The 21090-nt window shown below is 36.7% G+C and overlaps 1 protein-coding gene across 1 annotated transcript in view; it reads left to right on the top strand.

Moving 5' to 3' along the window:
* DOCK2 (dedicator of cytokinesis 2) overlaps window positions 1–21090 on the top strand; it is a 204163-nt gene that overhangs the window by 167908 nt on the left and 15165 nt on the right. The window contains exons 34-44 of the mRNA XM_075766092.1: window positions 741–826; window positions 6378–6534; window positions 7654–7694; window positions 9154–9244; window positions 10367–10486; window positions 12266–12355; window positions 13693–13797; window positions 14561–14702; window positions 16395–16476; window positions 19379–19463; window positions 20979–21065. Of these exons, the coding sequence (XP_075622207.1) occupies window positions 741–826; window positions 6378–6534; window positions 7654–7694; window positions 9154–9244; window positions 10367–10486; window positions 12266–12355; window positions 13693–13797; window positions 14561–14702; window positions 16395–16476; window positions 19379–19463; window positions 20979–21065 (1086 nt within the window). The remainder of the gene's footprint in view (window positions 1–740; window positions 827–6377; window positions 6535–7653; window positions 7695–9153; window positions 9245–10366; window positions 10487–12265; window positions 12356–13692; window positions 13798–14560; window positions 14703–16394; window positions 16477–19378; window positions 19464–20978; window positions 21066–21090) is intronic.

Here is a 21090-nt window from a genome sequence, read left to right as displayed (position 1 = left end):
AGCGACTCTGCAGAGTGGGATGTGGTGCTTCTCTGTAAGCTAGGTTTGGGATCAAAAGAAACCTGGAAGCCTTGGAGTTTTAAGAGTTGGCTGACTAGTGATAGCTAACAAGGTGTGACCAGTGGACAAATATGAATGGGTTTTATCTCTTTGTATGCACACAGACTGCATAGATTCCTTTCCTATTCAGAGAGGGGAAAATGGTGCTTTTTGACCTTACAAGTAGAGAAATAAGGCTGCTGATGGCTCCAAATGAAGCAGTGTCACAACTGTAGATAAAAATTGAAGAAATGATGCAGAGAGGGGGAATGAATTGCGTTTAACTACAAAAATAGCTTGTTTGCTGTCTTTGTTTATATGCCAGTTTCCTAGAGTCTAGATAGACTTAACAACTAGCAATTAAATAAGGTATTGTATACTCTAAGATTGTTCATATTTTCTCAGGGTGATAAAAGTGATTCTACTTACTCTGAAATTCTGCATTTCAAATTAGAAATGTTCTATGAAGACCCATAATACAGACACTGTAAGCCTGTTTCCTCAGGTTATTTTATCAGTTTGTACTAAGAAATAAGTATCTAAAGACAGTCAGATGTGCATTATTCAACTGGAATGCACTCAAGCATTTAACCCTGGGAATGTGTGATATAACTGTACAAAGGTATTCTTTTGATGCCATATTGAAATGTGTTTGACCTCTGGATATCTGCTCGGTGTTTTGATTTTTCTTTCTTTATTAGTTTGAAAATGAAATCATTTTGAAGTTGGACCATGAGGTGGAAGGAGGACGTGGGGATGAACACTACATGCAGTTGTTTGAGTCCATGTAAGTAGTGCGTGAGAATAAATGCCTTCAGGATGTGTTTGTATCTTATTGTTCCCACTCCTCAAGTTTGTAACCTTGCTTAAAAATAAAATAGTCTGATCAGCTTTTTTTTATGAAGGGACTGGAAATAGCACACTGTTTCAGTAAACCTGGTTCGAATTGTAGTTTTGCTTACTGAAACTATTTTCCTGGTTGCTCTTTAGGATTTTGTGCTCCAGCTAAATTATGAAGAAATTATACTTCACCTGCATTTCTCTGTCCAACTTTGAAGCAAAGATAATCAAATATTCACCCCACTTTTTTGTCTTTCCCCATTTTTCTTTATAACTTTTCTTGGTTTTATTTCACACTAACAAGAAGGTATTTTAAAATGTCTTACTTGGTTTTCTTGATGTCTAGATTGGACTCTAAGAGGTTATTCTTTGAACTTACATAAGGTGACTATCCTGGAATGAGAATATTGTGAAGTGCTACCATTAATAAATATATTTCTATTTCTAGCAATCCCAAAGCCTGATAGAGCATCTCCTCCTCTTGTTGGCCACATTCAGTTTTATTCTCAGACTTAATAGCTGTGCCTTTGCTCGTAGCAGGTTGCATGTGTGATGTATCGGGCAGCGGTGGAATCCTCACCCTGCCTCTGAGAACTTGTTCCTAGCTTTGTGCCTTAGACTGTAACAGCAGAAAGTACATTGCTCATCATACACGTTCTCAAGCATTGATGACCTTGATAGTTATTAAGTATAAAAATGCTGTAGCACTTCGGCTACCCGACAAAATCGATACAGGCTTTGTGACGTTGAGTGTGTATGTTTTTACTTTCTCAAAGCCTGCTACCTTGTATGTATGTACTATATTTTTGTGTAGGGGTACCAATCTTTGCAAAGTCACATCCCTCACCAGGTGGAGCATGCAATCTTTGTGAATACCACAAAAGAAAAAAAGTCTACTTTCAGTGAAAACATAATTTTGTAAAAAATATTGAAATATATAATCAAATAATAATATGTAAATGTTATCTTATGTAAATAATATCTAGTTATGTTCTAATTAAATAGTAAATTTTAAAAGAAACATCATTTACATGTTCACTATGTCTGTTTAATTTCAGTCCTATGAGGAGGCAGATAAAATAGAGAGGCAGACTTGAAAAAAGTAAAAGTACTGACACTTTTTAGGCAATATAAAACTATTCTTTGAAAGTGATACACTGGCAAGGATAGATAAAGTTTTAAAATTGTCTCTTTCACTTCCTAACATGCAACGGCTATGTAAACTGAGAGCAATAAACAAATTTTTCAATTTTGAACATATACTGTTTGTCTTCAAGTCTTAGGATAGCTAAGAGGTGACACAGAGATGTTCAGACTAGCTCTTGGTATGACCCAAACCAGGCCTGCATGTACATAGTTTTCTTAATCACACTGCTGCAAAGCCTCAGCTGCGATGCCTGCCTTAACTGTCGCTACAATTCATCATCTCTAATACTGGGGATTCAGCTGACACAGTGGACATTTATTGCAGTGCTAAACTTTCCTTGCTGCTAGTAAGTTTTTTTTTTCCAAATATCCATACTAAATTTTCCTTGCCTTAGTTTAAGCCAATTATTTCTTGGTTTACCCAGACATGAAGAATCATTTATTCTGTTTTTCTTTGCAGCAGCTTTTAATAAATTTGAAAGTTGCTGTCAAGTTTCCTTTGGTCTTCTCTTTAGGGTTAACAACCCTAGTATTTCAGTTTATCATATGGAATGTTATCTGGACATTCCTACAATGTCTACATCTATTTTGAAATACTACATTGCCTTAAAGCTGGAGAGAGTATTCAAACTGAGACTTTATCAATGCAAAGAGAAAAGCTTCTTTCAGATCTTGTGCATGAAGTTCTTTGAAGTTTACTTTTTCTGAGCTGTGTAACACCATTTGCTTGTCTTGTTTGCAGTTTACTCTTGTGTTCAAATATGTTTCTAAAGAACAGGTGCCTATCCAGTTAAACCCCATCTTTCAGGAGTGCAGTTAAATAGTCTCATCAAACATACTACGTAGCATTTGATCTTCCTGCCTTTCCAAGGTATCCTTCTGTCTTGGACATATCTGGTTTTTTCCCTTGATACTGTCTCACCTTCTACAAGACTTCAAGATTTCCATATTTCTACAGATGTCACTTCATAGTAAATATTAAATAAATAAATAAAAAATATTTTTTATTTATTAAAACTGAATAAATAAACCCAGTAAACTAATAGCTTCAGCAGAAGTTAAACCACTGCCTTGTGTTTGTCCATAGTCCTACATGTTGGCATGCGCCATGGCATGGCTATGACCTGTGCTAATGAATGCTGTCCTGGACAACACCAAGGAAGAGTTGGGATAACATGGAACAGATGAGAGGCTGTTTTCAGTAGGCAGAACAGACAAGGCTACCCTGGTTTGGGAAACGGAGGAGAATCTAGCTATATGAGTACAAGTTGTGCTATGCCGCTTGTCTTTAGGCTCAGAAAACGAGTTCTGGCATGTTTTAGTTACTAATATATGCACAACACAAAATAGTGTTTGGAAGCTTTCCAATTCCCCATCATTGCAGTGGCCCATGTTATGCAGTTGTTTTCTTGAACTTTATTGGAAATATTTTTTATTTTAAAACTTTTTTTTAAGGTCAATTTAAAAATTCAAAGATTTCTTGCTCCCTCCTGGGTAAAAAAATCTTCTAAAGTTTTATGGGTCCTTTTTATTGGGATTATTGTATAAAGATGACCAAGACTTGTAAACTTTTTAAATCTTCCCTCATGAGGCATGTATTCCTCTCTTCTGTTCATTTTGTAGTTCTCAATGTGTACTCCAGTTCATCTTTCTTTAGTGACTGGAGTTATGTACTATATCCTGGGTGAGATCTAGCAATAGCTTGTGGTTTATGGCAATGTTTTTCTACTTGTGTTGGAAAGAAATGCGATGCCTTGGTGACTCACGTTCATTTCACAGTCAAGAGATGTTCACAGGTCTGCCTTGTTTGCTGTCACTCCAAGTGAACCTATGGCAAAAATTCATAATAGTCACTTAAACAGTGCCTGTGCTTTCCTTTGTTAGCATCCTGTTTCTGACACCTACATATGTAAACTAAGCCCATTTGAACTGTACAGTACTCCAGTCCCCTATATGATTCTCAAGCTTTCTTATTTTCTTTTCCACAAATATCACTTAACATGCTTCGGCCTATTCTGTTGGTTGTCAAATCTTCAGAACCTTTAGTATTTAATGTTCCATTTACAGTATGTTTAATGTCATAATCCATGTTTCAATAATTATTTAAATATTTTGGTTATTGTTTCAGACTAGTCAGACAACAGCGATTAAAGTATTCTGGTTTTATCTGTTAGCCTTTGTCGCATCTTGTACAATATAAGTGTTCTTTCAGACATGCATGTACACACTCCCTCTGTCTCAGCAAAATAACTATGTTGGATCTGTACAATCAAAGGAATAAACATTACGTGCTGGGTTTACTTTGAGTTAGAACTTTGATACTGGGTACTTTGCTGAAGTTCCATTCTAGGCCAAAGCTTTGAGGATTTCTTTGCAGTTTAAGTTATTATGAATCAGTATTTTCTGAAGAAAGTTTAAATAATTCTGAGGAGTAAAAAATTATTTTTGCAATTAATTAAAACTTAATAATTTATAATGAAAAGTTAAAAATAATACTGTACTTAAAGATTAATGATAAATTATTAAACATATTTGCATATAAATTGAGTGCTGTTAATGAAACACTGAGAGGTCAGAATTAAGAATAATGTGACATTGAAACTGCGCAGCTTAAGCACACAGCATAGTGTCAGGGATAATTTGGAATTGTTAGCTTGTTTTTATTATTTTCCTGTGAGATACATGGTGATTTTGATATGTTACTAATAGAATATGCCAAATATAGATGTAATTACTTTGTGCATTGTGGTGGGTTGACATTGGCTGGACACCAGGTGCCCACCAAGCTGCTCTGTCACTCCCCTTCTCAGCAGGATGGGGGGTGAGGCGGAAGAAAATAAGACGGAAAAGAACTCATGGGTCAAGATAAAGACAGTTTAATGAAGGAAAAGCAAAGACCACGCACTTAAGCAAAGGAAAACAACAGATTTATTCTCTACTTCCCATCAGCAGGCAATGTCTAGCCACTTCCTGGGAAGCAGAGCTTCACTATGTGTAGCGGTTGCTCTGGAAGACAAACATTGTAATAATGAGTGTCCCCCCTTCTTCCTCCTTTCTCTTGGCTTTTATTGGTGAGCAGACATCATATGGTGTGGAATATCCTGTTGGTCAGTGACCTGGTTTCGGCTGAGATAGAGTTCATTCTGTTTCTAGTAGCTGATACAATTCTGTGGTTTGGATTTAGTATGAGAATAATGCTGATAACAGAGGGATGTTTTTGTTCCTGCTGAGCAGTGCTTGCACAGAGCCAAGGGCTTTCCTGCTCCTCACCCCACCCCACCCGCGAGTAGCTGGGGGTGCACAAGGAGTTGGAGGGGACACAGCCAGGACAGCTGACCCCAATGACCAAAGGGATATCCCATACCGTATGATGTCATGGTCAGCGCATAAAGCTGGGGGAAGAAGGAGGAAGGGGGGTGATGTTCAGAGTGATGGCATTTGCCTTCCCAAGTCACCGTTATGCGTGATGGAGCCCTGCTGTCCTGGAGATGGCTGAACACCTGCCTGCGATGGGAAGTGGGGAATGAATTCCTTGGGTTGCTTTGCTTGCATGTGCAGCTTTTGCTTTACCTATTAAACTGTCTTCATCTCAACCCACGAGTTTTCTCACTTTTCCTCTCCTGTGGGGGAAGTGAGTGAGCTGCTGTGTGGGGCTGAGCTGCCGTCTGGGGTTAAACCACAACAGTCAGTTTGGGTCAGCTGCCCTGGCTACCTCCCCTCCCAAGGTCTTACCAACCCCCAGCCTATTTTATTAAAACAGCATGTGCTAATGTTTTGCTAATGTAAACTAGAATCTGATGATGATATGTAACACTTTCCTATATTTTTATCAGTAGAGAACTAACTGCTTTTTTTAATCTGCAGAAAGTTTATTGCTTGGTTTTCTTATTTCTCAAGGGCAAATCAGTGATGTCTTGTTAGTAAATTGTAATTTATGTTAGTTTGAACTTTCTACTCATACATAACTGTACAAAGAGAGCAAATAACTGTTGCGTTTTATGTTGTGTGATAACAGAGGAAAGTCAAGTCTAATGTTTATTGCAATAGCATGGCATTCCAGAGGCCTGAGTTCTTTATGCCATGCATGCAGGTTGCTGCATTCTGAAATTAAAAACCTTGAATTTGAAGTAATTTTCAGACAGGACAAGTAAATCTTTCATTTTTTTTTTCTTTTTATTTATATCTCATCTGTCTTCTGGATATCTAAATTACTAACCCACGAAGGGGATTTCCAGTGCATTCTGCAGTTGTTTTAACCTTAATTCAGCATTTGCCTCCAGGTCCAAACAGTTCTTCAGCTGATGGGATGCTAATTTTCACAATATTGTAAAAACTTTTTTTTTTGTTTGCAGTCTTACAGAGTGTGCGCGTCAGTATCCCACCATTTTTGAATCGGTTGAAAAATTTGTCAGCCTAGTTAAAGGCCTCTTGGAGAAACTGCTGGATTACCGAACTGTGATGAATGATGAAAGCAAGGACAACCGCATGAGCTGCACTGTGAACTTACTGGTATGTGCTCTCTTGTCATTCTTGTGTGAGAATGGAGAAGAGCTTTAGAAGCCATTTACTAAAGGTGAAAGTAAATCTTCCTGGGGACAGGAGTGGTTAACCATGCTCAGTAGTGATTTAAATCACTAAGGCAAGAGATTTTTATGTCTATTTGCATGGATATATGCACAAACCTGAAAGTAACATCCACTCAGTTCTTTGATTTTGCTTGAATGTTTTATCCACTCTGATTCTGTGGATAAATAAGGAAGTCTGCTCATACACCTTTACCTTTTGATAGGCTTAACGTAACAGTGGCCTTTTGCCAGAGTTGAGTTTTGCCAGAGAAACTAATCCACTTGCTGCTTAGCAACTCAACAATTACGGGTTTTAAATCGGGGGAAGAAACCGGCAAGATACACCTGCAGTAAGGTGCCAAGAAGATTTGAGTCTCTGATCTGGTTCTAGGCCACCCAGTCTTTTTTTCTATTCATATTTTGTAATGAGGATATCGCAGAAATTCTTCTAAGCTGCAGAGGAGCCTTCGTCAACTTTAAAGGTTGGAAAGAGAAGATGGTTAATATATATTGCACTCACATACTCTCTGTTCCTCAGTAATCACTGTGCAATGTGGTATAAATTTCTGCAACTCTTCAGGAGGCAATTTTTGTCATATATTTTGCACAGCCTTAGCAACTTCTATACCTGCAGGTGTGTTATGGTGACAGAAGTGGGCTTTATTCCTGGAATTAGTCCCTTCAGAGGTTGCACAACAGTGTTACATATCAACTTCTATAAATACCAGCTTCTTTTCTGGCCATCAGCTGTAGCCAGAGCATGTCATTAATGATGTTAATGCATTTGGCTAACCATGTTTTCCTCTGCTCCAACAGAAAAACTTTCACTAATTATTTCATTAATGAACTAGAAGTATACATGTGTATGTATAGTGCATACTAATAACTAATTGAAGTATTAATTGAAGCAGTAGTGCCAGGTTTAAACTTAAGATAGTCTGTAAATAATATATCACTTATGCTATCCAACTAGCAAGAAAAGCAAAACCTCAGCATATGTATTTTTTTCTTGTGTTTTAATAAAAGACTTAAGGAAATAACTTGTAAATGTTTGTGTCCCTAGAATTTCTACAAGCACATTAACCGGGAAGAGATGTATATCAGGTATGGCAGTTCTATTGGATCTGTTCTGGAGAGGGCAATAATATTATGAATTCTGTTTTTATTATTGTACTTGGATTTCTGTTACTTAACGTTAGTTTACCGTCCACAATGACTCTGTTGTAGCCCTGGCCTCATTTATATCCTTATTCCATTGTGTGCTTAGCCTTCAGAGATTTGGAATCTATCATATGTATTCAGCAGCAGCATTTTTTTCCGCAAGAATCAATTTTTAGTTGGTCAAATAATCCACCATTCATTGTCTATTGTTTTAAATAAAGAAAATGCAGGCAGCTAGATTTGAGGTTTGATGGAGGGTATAATGTACATTTAGAATGGCAGAAAAACCATTCCAGTTTTGTAGAATTGTGCAGTCTGCCAAGTCACTTTAAATATGCAATACTACATGCAATGCAGAAGTACTAGTAAAACATTTTTCTGTAAGCGCTACAGCTATAATGGCAAATTCTCAGCAAATTCTTTCAGATGTGACATGGCCTTTTACTGTCTCCAAGGGTTTTCTATATGAGCTGCAGCTAAGCTTGCTGTTCAAAAGCTTACTGTTTCCTGCCTCCCCTCTCATTCTGCAAAATCTGCAGAACTACCTGCACCTCAGCCACTGCAGTCCAAAGCCCAGAACCTGAGCTGAAATGAGCACCGAAGGTGATTCAGAGCTAAAACTGGAGCTATGAGCTGGAGTGGCCAGGGAGAAACAGTGCTCCCGGTGCAGTCATTGCTGAGGGGGATGCGTTTTCAGCTGGGATGACATCTGGGAATGGCAATGCCTTGAACTGCTACAGCAAAGGGTCAGAGTTCCTATCTGCTGTATGTCTAAGAGGATGGGATGTGCTTTTTCTTTCTGGCTGCTGGAAAAGAAGTGGCTTCACGTGATGGGCAGTGGTTGTGCTGGTAGCAGCAATGCTGCCCTAGGGATCAAGGAGAACACTGGCAACATAGAACGACTCTTCTGCCCCTACCACCTTCTAAGTTGTACAGGGACTTGCTTTGTCTTTTTGGGCTGGTATTTTCCGTTTTCTCCTTTACCTTGTGTTATCTGTTGTTCTTACATCTATTTACAGGGGAAATGTTTACATGCAGTTGAAAAGTGCTACAGAGAAAGGCAGCTACCTATAGTAACAGGCCAGAAATAATGGACTCAGAGGTCTGACTTAGACCTTGAGTCTAGTGGTTCTTAGGGGTGGAGCTGACAGCAATTCACAGGAGGAGGTTAGTTACCTCTTCCTCCTCCTTTTGTGCACAATGTTTCAGCGTGCAAAGAACACAGAAAAGTCGGAACAAATGCACAGAGCTTTAACATCTCTGTGTCCTTAAAGACTCTTTGGGTAGTGACTGCATGACATCCATGAAGGTTTCCATTACGGACTTTATCTAGAACTTTTTTGATACTCAGTATCGTAGTCATGTCAGTATCTATTCTAATGCTTCTTCTCTCCTCTAACAGGTATTTGTATAAATTAAGAGATCTTCATTTAGATTGTGAGAATTACACAGAAGCAGCATATACCCTTCTACTCCATACGTGGCTCTTGAAGGTTAGCTTTTCTAAACTCAATATATAAATAAGCTTTTCCAATTTTCAGATTTATAAATTAAAAAGTGATTGTCTTAATCTCCAATTTACACATTAGTTTACATATTAGTTACTTTTTTAATTAACTAATATTTACATATTAGTTACTTTTGTTAGGGATGTTCAAGTTTCCAGTTAAAAATACTGTAGTAGGTCACAAAAAATTAAGATTAATTGTCAAAATTGTGTTTTCAATAGGTGATTAAAAGCTACATGTTGGTAAAACTAGTTTGGTAAAACAAAAATAGTTTTGCTTTATAGTGAGAACATTGTGTGCAAATTCTGAAGCCATTTAACTTGTGATTTCCATTTTGCAAATTTCTTACTATCCCAACCATAACAATGATGAAAATTAAACACAATTTTTTCCAGCTATCACAGGGCAACACCTGACTTTTCATTTTAAATAATATGGATCACGCTGCCAAATTATGTTTGCTTTCTTTGTACCTGGCAATTATTTTTTCACTACAACTAATGCTTATTCTTATTGTAACTGACATTATCAATAGAAATGGTCAGTAAGATGCATTTCCGTTTCAAGGGAAAATTCAAAATTTAAATGTTCTTCAGCAAAACTTTGAGATTTCTTATGGAATTTCTTTTAGTGCAAAACCATATCAATTTGGCTTTTTACAGTGCTATTTTGCTTAAACTTCATTTTCACTTTTCTGATCATACAAAAATATGAGGTATATTGTATGTATTGGTATAGGCAAAGATAATATATACAAATATTTTAATTAAAAAAAAAATCAAAACCAAATCGGTTAGGATGACACCACTGAAATAAAATTAACTAATTTTCAAACATTGATTTTTATCCAAAATTTTTGAGTCGGAGCAGGAAGGAACACAGGTTTTTAAAATGTTATGTCTAGTCCTGGTTATCACATGAAATACAGTACTAGTTTGAAGAGGTAATGAAAACATTTCCAGTTTCTTTGTGGAAGGGTGAAAAAGACTGGGGGGAAAAAAAACAGTTAGGAGAGCTTGGGGAACCAGATCTTGAGGGAGTGGGTCCATGTGTGTGAAATGTTGAATCCCCAAATCACATGGTGTGTTAATGTGTTTTTATTCTCAGTGGTCAGACGAACAGTGTGCACCCCAAGTCATGTCGACAGAGTTCCAGTGTTCACAGACCTATCGACACTTGAAAGAGAATTTGTATGAGAAGATCATAGAATACTTTGACAAAGGAAAGGTAGGTCTGTAGCTTTCTTCCCCCTGCCAAATCTTTTTACTGTGTTCCTTTGTACAGTAGTATTTAATGAATATTCTCTGTATAAAACGTTTGTGTAGGGAATCCTTTTTGAAATGTGGGTCAAGTAAAAATTGTGTCCTGAGGGCTTATTCACAGAGTATATCTGTTCTATACGAACATGTTCTTTCAATAACCACATTGAGGGGTAATGTATTTTTACTGTCAGGCAGTAAATAAAATAATAAAAAATGTTGAATGTACTATCCTTTACTAGGAAAAGACGACAGACTACATAGATTGCATTTCTAAACCATTCAGTCATTATCTCCCAAAAAACCAAACAGTTCAAAATGGACTTATTTCTTTCAGAGAAGTCTGAGAATTATATCCCAAACTTAAAATGTAGTAGTTTGATGTTCAGTACCTGGGTTTAGTTCAGCCTCTAAAAAAAAAACCAAAAACAAAACAACAAAAAAAACCTCAACAAAACCCCCAGCTGTTAATAAAATTTCCTGTCAGTACAATGACAGTAGAGCTGAAATTTTTGGAAATAAAGCAAAGGACTAGAAAGCAGGGAAAAAAATCTGCAGTGCTGGATCATGAATCTTATGACCCAATCAGGCCTTTAAGTCATTGTGCTTTGTTCAGCTGTATCCAAAGGTATGAAAGGGGAAGGCAATTTATTACTACTTCTTGCAAAATAAAGGCATAACTCCCCCACAAAAATCCCTCCTATAATTCAGAAGGTAGTAAGTTTTTGGTGCTGCAGTGCTGCACAGGAAAATGCAGTGCTATTTATAACTTCTTAAGTTTTTTTGTCGGCATCTGAAATAACTACAATGTACAGTCCCTACCCACTGTATCAGAATAATCAGATCCTCAGGATTTCTGATCTACCTAGCATTCAGGTTCTCCTCAGACACAGCAGAGGAGGTTATCAGGCAGCTGAATGCAGCTGTCAGGTTCAGAACTGTCTAGCCTAGGAGTAGGTGGCACCATGTAAAAATGGTCATAATGTGTGTGACCACCAGTGACCTTACATCAGTAGAGAATTATGCTCAGAAACCCCCTTTTGTCTCCTTTATTCTGAATAGATGAGAAGACTGATAGAATTTGAGAAAGAAACTCCCTGTCTCGAGGATATATCTGCTTTAAGACCACTTTTGTGCTATGTACATTAAGTGCCTATAGCAGATGAGAAAAAGTGTCCTAGTCTTTCCAATGCAGCTCTTTAATTCCTCACAGTAATTTTCAGAGGTAACTATTAAGTTGTGTGGAAAGAAACAAGCTGCTACTCTGGGCAAGTGGCAATTTAAGTCTAAGCCTTGTAATCTTTCAGCTGTCCATATGCAAGGCTACCTATGATTATATATGCTTCTGAATTTCTTGAAAAATGAAGTGTTTTAGAGAGGCAGGTGGCATCCCCTCATACACTGCTCCTATGCTTGGGGTGTATTCTGGATGCTATGCACCTTAGTGATTTACTTTTCTTTTTCAGTGTATCTGAAAGATTAGGTGATTTTTTATTATCTTATTGTAAGAATAAAGTAGGTTTACTTATTCCTTCCTATAATGAACCATAAAACACTTTTATTTTTTACATTAATCTGTTTTCCTAAAGTTTATGATTGCCTTGAGTCTTCCATTCTAAATGTGCAGTTGATAAATGACTGCAATTTAAAGATAGCATAATCAATAAAACTGTAGTTAAACAGCGATGCATTAAAAACTTGTTTGTTGGTACTGGATTTACTTTTTGAATGTGTGGTCACATTACAGATGTGGGAAGAAGCCATATCTTTATGCAAAGAACTTGCAGAGCAGTATGAAAAGGAAGTTTTTGACTATGAACTTCTAAGTCAAAACCTGGTAAGATCATATACAGATCTTCAAATTATTGCAGTCACAGAAATTAGTACTTTTGAGCTGTCAAATGATAGAGCTGCTTATGAGCTTTTTGTCTACACCTGGGTTTTAATTGATTTGTCAAAGCATTGCTATGTTGTTGTAATGTTCCAGTGGTAGAGATTCATAAAGAACTGTTTGTTAAAGTTGCATGGACATCTGCTCATTGAGGTATTTTGAAACTTTTATAGATGAGATAAACACGTTCTCAATTAGCGCAATTTAAAGGACATATATAAAAGAAATATAACAGGGTTTTGAGACCTTTGTGCTGCTTTAGGGTAGGAAAAACACCTGGATGCATTTCTTCCCTGAAATTTTTCTTTTTTAGGAACTCAAATCTTGACAAGCCTAAAGAATTCTGTCCTAATCGGGGACTGGGGAAGTAATACATCACAAGGAATTAGAACCAGGTCCAAAGGCTAGGAGGAAGATTTTAAAGGAAGATAAAATGTTCAATTATTTGTTTTCATTAAAATTTAATTAGTCTAAAAAGAATCCCTTTCACCACGTACCTTCTTTTTTCCCACCCCCAAGACTCCACACATGCATGATCTTTAACAAATGTTAATAAATTCAATAGATATCCCTGAATCTTCCACAAAGAAACCATGGGAATCAAAACATGATGTTCTTGAACAGTGTTGTGTATAAAGCAAGCTTCTTTTCCTCCCAATGAATTCTGCTTTTATCATAAACTAAAAGATAAAGGCAGTATTTTTGCCCATTCCATTTAAGTGGCAGTGTTGCGTGTCTCATAGATGTAACACAGGAAATAGAAATAGTAAACCTCGATGACACTTAGTATTTTGTGGAAGACATTGTTCGAGGCCCTTGATATGGTGTGTGCCCTTAGCATGATGCTAGGGCAAAAGCTTGAGTTGATCCACACCTAAGAAAATGTCTGAGGTAGGGAGTTTTTCCAAATGTACTATTTCAGTAATGTTATCAGTTAAGTGTTTGAAGTGTAAAATGTGACTTTGGTGTTTGGTTTTTTTCCTTTTCATGCTAGTAAATTAAGGCTAAGCTGATTCTGAGGTCAAATAATTGCAGTTGAAGCCATTCACATTTAGCTATGTATTATATTTGCATATAAATGTAAACAATATTTAACGTACCACAGCAGTGTCATGTGCCATGTGCATGCTACCTGATTATTGCTGTAGCTTGCCAACTGATACTTGATAGCTCTTGCATATTCACTGGTAGCTGTTGTACATAGCGCGCTGCTACTGAAGAGGTCAAATAATAAACGGAAAAAAACCCTAAACAGAAGTAACTGCAATTGGTTTTGTTTTCAGATTCAACAAGCAAAATTCTATGAAAACATCATGAAAATTCTGAGACCTAAACCAGACTATTTTGCTGTTGGGTATTATGGACAAGGATTCCCCACATTTCTAAGGGTAAGCCTGTTAAAATTCTTACTTTTTTCACCTATTTTCATAAGCTTCTAAAATCATGAGCCTACTCTATCATTGCAAGTGAGTCTCTGGGGATATTTGCCATGGATTTAGTTTTGCAGGACTGTAGTCAGAATCTGAATTGTTACTTGTAAGAATACGCATGAAATGTTTTCAGATGCGTTTAAGCTGATTCTTTCTCTTGAGTGGTTGTGGGAATATATGCTAAAATTACACCAAAGGAAGTGTGCACCTTTTGTTTCTGTTATTATAGAAGTATGCTGTTAAATGAGGGAAACTGAACTACCAATGAGCCCATTTGGGGTTGGACTGTATTGCAAATGAGGACATTTCATAACACAAGGAGAGGAAGCAGGCTAGAAGAACCCTATATATTGGTATTAGAAAGCTGTGAAACCTGGACCCAGAATGCAAATCCTTTTACTTGACAAGAAGAAAAGGAATTTTAGTACTTTTCTCACCTCCCATTCTGATTTTATTCTGCTTTAGAGGAGCATTGTCAGTGATGATGCCAGTTTATCTTCGTTCTGTCTAACAGCACAAAGTATTGTCTCTGGAGTCAGTGCTGCATTCCAGCACCTGGTCAAAGAGGTGTCTTGCTTTATAGTTAATGAATATTTGGAAAACAGTAACACTCATTCCAAACTTTGGAGATCCCATTGTGTCTTTGTACTGATAAGCATGCATCTGTAACTTCTGCCTCAGCATCAGACAGCCCAAGAAATCAGCTATTTATTCCTTGCAGAACAAAGTATTCATCTATCGTGGGAAGGAATATGAGAGGAGAGAGGATTTCCAGGCACAGCTGATGAGTCAGTTTCCCATTGCAGAGAAGATGAACACCACCTCAGCACCTGGAGAGGATGTGAAAAACTCTCCTGGTCAATGTATCCTTGAACACCTGGGAGATTACTGAATGAAGGCGGGTTGGGGAAACCTTGTTTTTACCAAGAGTTTATCTGTGTGGAAGAATAATTTCCTAAAAAGGATGAAAGTTTATTAACGTGGCAGCTCAGTTTGCAGTTTTAATTATATGTCCTGAGTGTCTTTTATGTTTTGTTCCTAAGATGTTTGCTCCTGGTTTTCTAACAGTTCTAAGAAGTCTGTCTCTTTCAGTCATCATAGAATCATTTAGGTTGGAAAAGACCCTGAAGATTGAGTCCAGTGGTAAACCTAGTCCACCACTAAACCATGTCCCTAAGTGCCATGTCTACACATCTTTTAAATACCTCCAGGATGGTGACTCAGCCGCTTCCCCGGGCAGCCTGTTCCAGTGCTTGACAACCGTTTCAGTGAAGAAAATTTATTCAAGTTCATACATGGTTTACCTTTATTTTCCTCAGATGGCAAACCTAGTGATGAACACTTGAATTGGCTAAGTTTAAAGCAGCAAATTGTCTATTATTGGCTATTATTCCTAGCTGTTGTGTCTTGATATTAAATTCATGTCTTCCTTGGACATTGTTCTGACTGGCATTTGGGTATCACATGTATTTCTTGGCAACATAAATATGCCTTATGTCACTCTTAGTAATTTTCCTAGGAAAATTAATTCACAAACATCATTAACCACCTTTTAGAATGCCTTAAATTATTCTTCTTTAAAAGTACTCTAACAGTTGCTTGCTCACATTATCTTTTTTCTTCGTGTTCTGATTTAAGTCATTACTGGCTGAGCAGATATGAGACCACCTCACAGTATCAGACTTTTTTTTTTGCCATGTGTTGATTTTCCTTTATTAATTTTCAAGGTAATATTGTAACACTTCCTGTGCTCTCTTGAGTATATTCTGATGGAACCAGCTGGAGGAGAAAAGGAATACTGTTTTCATTTCACATTGTTGGGACTGACGCAGAGAGTATTACAAGCTTGTCTAAAATAGACATTAAGCTTGAGATCCACGCTCTCATAGTCTGTCTTGTGTCTTAACTAATGTTATTGGTTTTGAGATCATATGCTTCAGTCCTTTCTTAAAGTAGAATTGGCTCAAGTCTATTTGCAACTAACAGGAGATGCGCTGCTTATGTACTTAAGGAAAAGCTACGGAATCTAACCAGAGGGCATGAGTTTCAAATATACTGAAATATGTAAGAATATGATATATTTACTTACAAATACAGTATTCAGATTAAAAAGTAACACTTTCATAGAAAAAGGAAATCTCAGGTAAAAGGGCTGCTCAATTACAGATCACAAAGATGAAATACAAAATGTCATGACATTATGCATGTCTAAAGCTAGTGAAACTGTTAACATCAGCTGTTGCTGATATTCTTTTTGTAAGTTGGCTTGGCCGTAAATTTTAATGAATGATTCTTTGTGATAAATTCAGCTACAGGTATTCAATATTCAGTAAATAATAAAAATATGTAGTTCAAAATTAATATTAATATATATTCACTGGTTACTACTGGCACATTTTTCCTTTTTTGGCCAAGAAAGCTCCACAAATGAAACCCTTAACCCTGCAGATTTTTCGTCAGGAAATGTCTTTTTTAATTATTTTTTCATTTCCTCCACAGCCTACAGTATTTCATACTGATAGTTAATAACATGCCCTTAACTTTCACAATTTCAGATATCCAGTGTTTTACAGTGCAACCAGTCCTGGAGGAGCAACCTAAATTCAAAAATAAGGCAGTACCTGATCAAATTCTAAAGTAAGTGAATTTCTGTAATAGATAATGTAATGAAAGTCAGTCCATATTCCTGAACTGACAACCATTATTTTGTGAACTCATTTAGTTGCCAATGAATCTTAGAGCTTTTATTGTCTTAGTTTACTGGCATGTATTCCCCAGGAATTTCATGAAGGAACATCTACCCATCTCCCATGTAAGGAATACCATCTGGTTACAGGGAGGGGAGGTGGAATCCATGCTTTGAGTCCAAACTATTGAGTTTTCAACACAGCTTCTTAGACAAGTGATGGAGAGAGGATTTTAGAGGTGGCTGGCAGTATGAGAATGATTGAGTTGAAGGCTCTTGTACAACAGAATCCTGTTTGTCTTGGCAAAGCACTTGATGGCAAAATGGTTTCCATTGATACTACGTTCAAAATTTTGTAACGGAGTAAAGGAAATGAATTGTCCAAAGTATTTTGAGAACAGAATGGCTAATATTTCCAAACTCCTAACCCAATGTAGAACAGGTTGAACTTAATACATACTCCTAATTAAGTGTTCTGACTGCATGTGTGAGAAGTGATGGTACATTCTAATAGCTGATGCCAAAAACTCCATACAGTACCTACTGGAATATTGGTTGACTTCAGGCTTGTGAGATTTTTGGCTCCAAATCCATCAATATATAAATGGGGGACTACAAGAAAGATGGAGAGAGACTTTTTACCAAGGCCTGTAGTGACAGGATGGGGGCAATGGTTTTAAACTGAAAGCAGGTAGATTTAGATTGGTTATAAGGGAGAAATTCTTCCCTGTGAGGGTGGTGAGGCATTGGCACAGGTTACCCAGAGAAGCTGTTGATGCCCCATCCCTGGAAGTGTTCAAGGCCAGGTTGGATGGGGCTTTGGGTGACCTGGTTTAGTGGAGGGTGTCCCTGCCCGTGGCAGGGGGTTGGAACTAGATGATCTTGCAACTTAAGGACAGCAAAAAGTACAAGCACCATCAGTTAAGGCAGGCTGTATTTTCTCCCTATTCTTGTCAGTGCCTTGTGAAAGCATAAGGTGTCACTTCACTGTATCTCCCTAATTGCAACTGGTTGAAACAGGCAACTTAAGCTAAAATTTCTCCAGGTAAACTGAGGCACCTGCATTTTTAATGCCAGAAAAGCTTTGCAATGCCTCTGCATTTAAACAAAAACTCAGACTAAACGCTTTAACAACACGTGTATTATGACTTTTCAAAACAAGACTGAAGATAGAAGGCTTATTTTATCAGCTGAGATTAATTCATTTCTAGCTGTTCCACAGCTGGATTCAAACCAGGTGTCACCTTCTCTATAGAATCTTTACTATTTCACTTGATGCAGAGTGGAAAAATAAGAATCACCTCCCCACATACACCAAAATAAATAAAGCAGATGTAAGTACAGGTCTCATACTACAAGATTAAAAAAAAAAAGACCAAAAAAACCAAACACCAAAGCAAAAATCCCCACCCAAAACCAAACAACTGTTGTCCCAGTTTCTACTAGAATTCATTTATAAATTGGTAACTGCAAGACAGTTATAAATCTGGTCTTGTTTGACTAGATTTTAGTGTAGTACCAACCACATTTTGAACCTGTAAACATTTTTATTTAGCAAAGTGCTCCACATAAAGTACGATCTCTTGTTGTATGGGAGATTTTGTAATTGTTTGTCTCAGCTGCAGAATTAAACCAAACTGCTAATTCCATCTGGTCTTAGAGATTTATTTTTATGAGTGTACTTTATTGGGCATTTAATTGTTAGTTACATTAGTTGATGGCAATGCATTTATTCTATGAAAGAGCTTCAAAATATCTGTCCTTTCAGATATTCAGATTTCAACTGTAAAGTGATCTGAGTCAGTATGGCAGTATTTTCCACTTCCTTTTCCTTATTGATGAAGATAATCTTAGTAGTTTGGATCGGAAACCGTAGGTTCCTATCAACTAACACAACAGAAGTTTGCTTAGCTCAACTGTCGAGGTGTCTCTGTTTATTTGTTTCTCTAGACTGCCAAAGCATGGCTTGGTTTGACTGTAAGGTATTGCTGAGATTCATTTTGCTCTGCAAAATTAGCTTTTACTTATAATGTCTTAAAATTGAATTCCTCTTTAAAACCAAAACTAAAAACCTAAATGAGAGATTTTTCTGTGGACAGCAAAATACTTAACCAAAACTGCAATCTCTGTTCTTTCAAATTAGCCAGTGCTAAAAGCCGAGTGGCTACAAGTTTAGTGGAAATATGTGCTCATATTGATTGAGAATGATTTGTTAGCTAAATAGAATAGACTATAACATGAATTTGCAATAGATTTCTTTGCAGTGATGTCCCCCTCTGCAAGTGTTTATATACATTTTCTTATCCATCACAAGAAATTATTAATGGATTCAAATGTTTAGTTTCTTGAATAACTGTTTTTCTGCATTGTGAGCAGAATTGTTAGACATGATTAAACTGATTTGGCATGCACCATGGATGAAAAAACACATGTATTTCATTCCATATATCTGCTCTGTTCAGTCAATTATTTTTAACAAAATGTACTCCTTTTGTATGCCATTATAAAGTTGGCAAGCAGTGTGCATGCCACAGCAAGAATGCAGGATAGTAAAAATCTTTTCTAGGTTTTAACATTAATCTGGAAGTTCTGGAATTTTTTTACCTGGAAATTACACCTAGTCACAAGCTGAAGCTTAATACTTGTAAAATACTGTGTGCTGACTCTGATTTATAGATAAAGTAGTTTTGTCTCCTGAGTTTTCACTAAAGTGCTTTTTTTCTGAGGAGTAAATTTTCTTTTAATTAAAAACTCAACTGATTCAAAATGAAATATTTAACTGCGATAACAAGATCCATAAATTTCTGAATTCTGTGTTTTACAATACTCTTTTTTTTTAAAAAAATCTTTCAGTTTTTATAAGTCCAACAATGTGCAGCGGTTCCACTATTCAAGACCAGTCAGAAAAGGATCTGTGGACCCTGAAAATGAATTTGCTGTAAGTAAATCAATGACAGGGTGATGGAAGCAGTTCCAGTAGCTGTGACTGAATTTTGATCTAGATACTTTTGGTCTCAGATTACTCATTACAGACACTCTAATTTTAGGATCTGGTTGAAAAAAAAAAAAAGCGAGATTTCTCTATTTCAGCACTACTCCTATGTACTTACTCAATGGTACATTACTGTTTTGATTGTAGGTAAACATTATGTAGTTAAGTATGTTCAACACATTTGTGTTAAGCAGTAACATTTGCTGGTACAGATTTTCACTACGAAACAAGATGACATGTAAAAAAATATCAAATGCTTTGCCTCTTGTAGTTTACAACACTTTTGTCAGCTGCCAGCTTGGCAGAGAGGTGTGTGTTGTCTGCTTTCATCAGTCCTGTGAAATCTTGACAGATTACTACCTATGTCATTTTTATTCCCATGCAATGCTGAGAATAGTCTTCATTGTTCAAATATTCTAGGAAATCTGCAACACCATAATTTATTTTTCAGTGTCATGCATAAAAATGTGGTAAGTTTCTATATTTTAATTTTACAGATACCTGATATTTTATAGTTTGTCGTGAAAACCATACCATCCAATGTTTATGGCTAAAGCTGTGCTCTTGGGCAACTGATAGGAAAAGCCATTTTTTTTTTCAAAAATGTACAATTTCAGTTATGTGCGTGCTGATCAGTAAAGTCAACAATTTTGTGTAAGGAGCTTCTTACCTGGTCTTAAATTAAATGCTGCAGATGCAAACTCTACCCTGACATCCCAGCTTTGCACTGTATTATCAAGATTCATGATGCACATTGGCTTCCTTTGCAAACTGGAGAATTTTGAACCTATTTATGAATATACATTTAATTGGCTTTACAAAAATTAAATGGTTAATGTTTTCATTGCTGATGACAATAGATTTATGCATACTTACTTCAGATGGGTGGAAACTTGGATAGTTGAATTATGTCTTCATTGCATTCATTATTATGTTTCTCAGTACTGGCAGTTTAGATGAGCTGATATAGGTAAAATAAGGAGCAGTAGGGTAAATGAACTACTGGCATTTTAAAATACCAAGAGCTAGTCTTGTTCGAAAGAGGAAAAAAAAGTAAGAATGCTGGCAAGTTGTTATAGGGCTATTACTGCTTTTAATTGCAGGAATATGTTTTGAAAGTGGAAGGAGGAAGTATTATCTGGGTAGAGGGGAGAGTAGGTCATGTAGTCAGTCATTCAATCTGTAATGGCAAAAATAGGAATAGATACTAAAAGATTCAAGGGTAATTTTCTTTTTCCTCTGCTTTGTGCAGGCTTAGTGCCTGAAGATGACCTAATCTGAAATCAGAAAAAATGATTTGTGCAAATTACTGTGCTAGATTCAGCTTGCAGTGTCCTTTCATGCAAAAATGTGCATATGTTTTCCATCTACATTATTTTCACTCTGACATTTCAGAAGGCAGAAGAGATTAAAGTTTAAATCCTGAAGTATCATTTTCTCCCTGCTATGTTTTTTTAATAGTCTATGTGGATTGAGAGAACATCGTTTGTTACAGCATACAAACTTCCTGGAATTTTACGATGGTTTGAGGTTGTCTCCATGTCACAGGTGTGTATTAACATGCTAAGAACCC

The sequence above is a fragment of the Balearica regulorum genome, chromosome 14, assembly GCF_011004875.1.
Source record: "Balearica regulorum gibbericeps isolate bBalReg1 chromosome 14, bBalReg1.pri, whole genome shotgun sequence".
Taxonomy (NCBI): Eukaryota; Metazoa; Chordata; class Aves; order Gruiformes; family Gruidae; genus Balearica; species Balearica regulorum.
The sequence above is the reverse complement of the archived record's forward strand: the minus strand, read 5'-3'. Positions and strand labels throughout refer to the sequence as shown.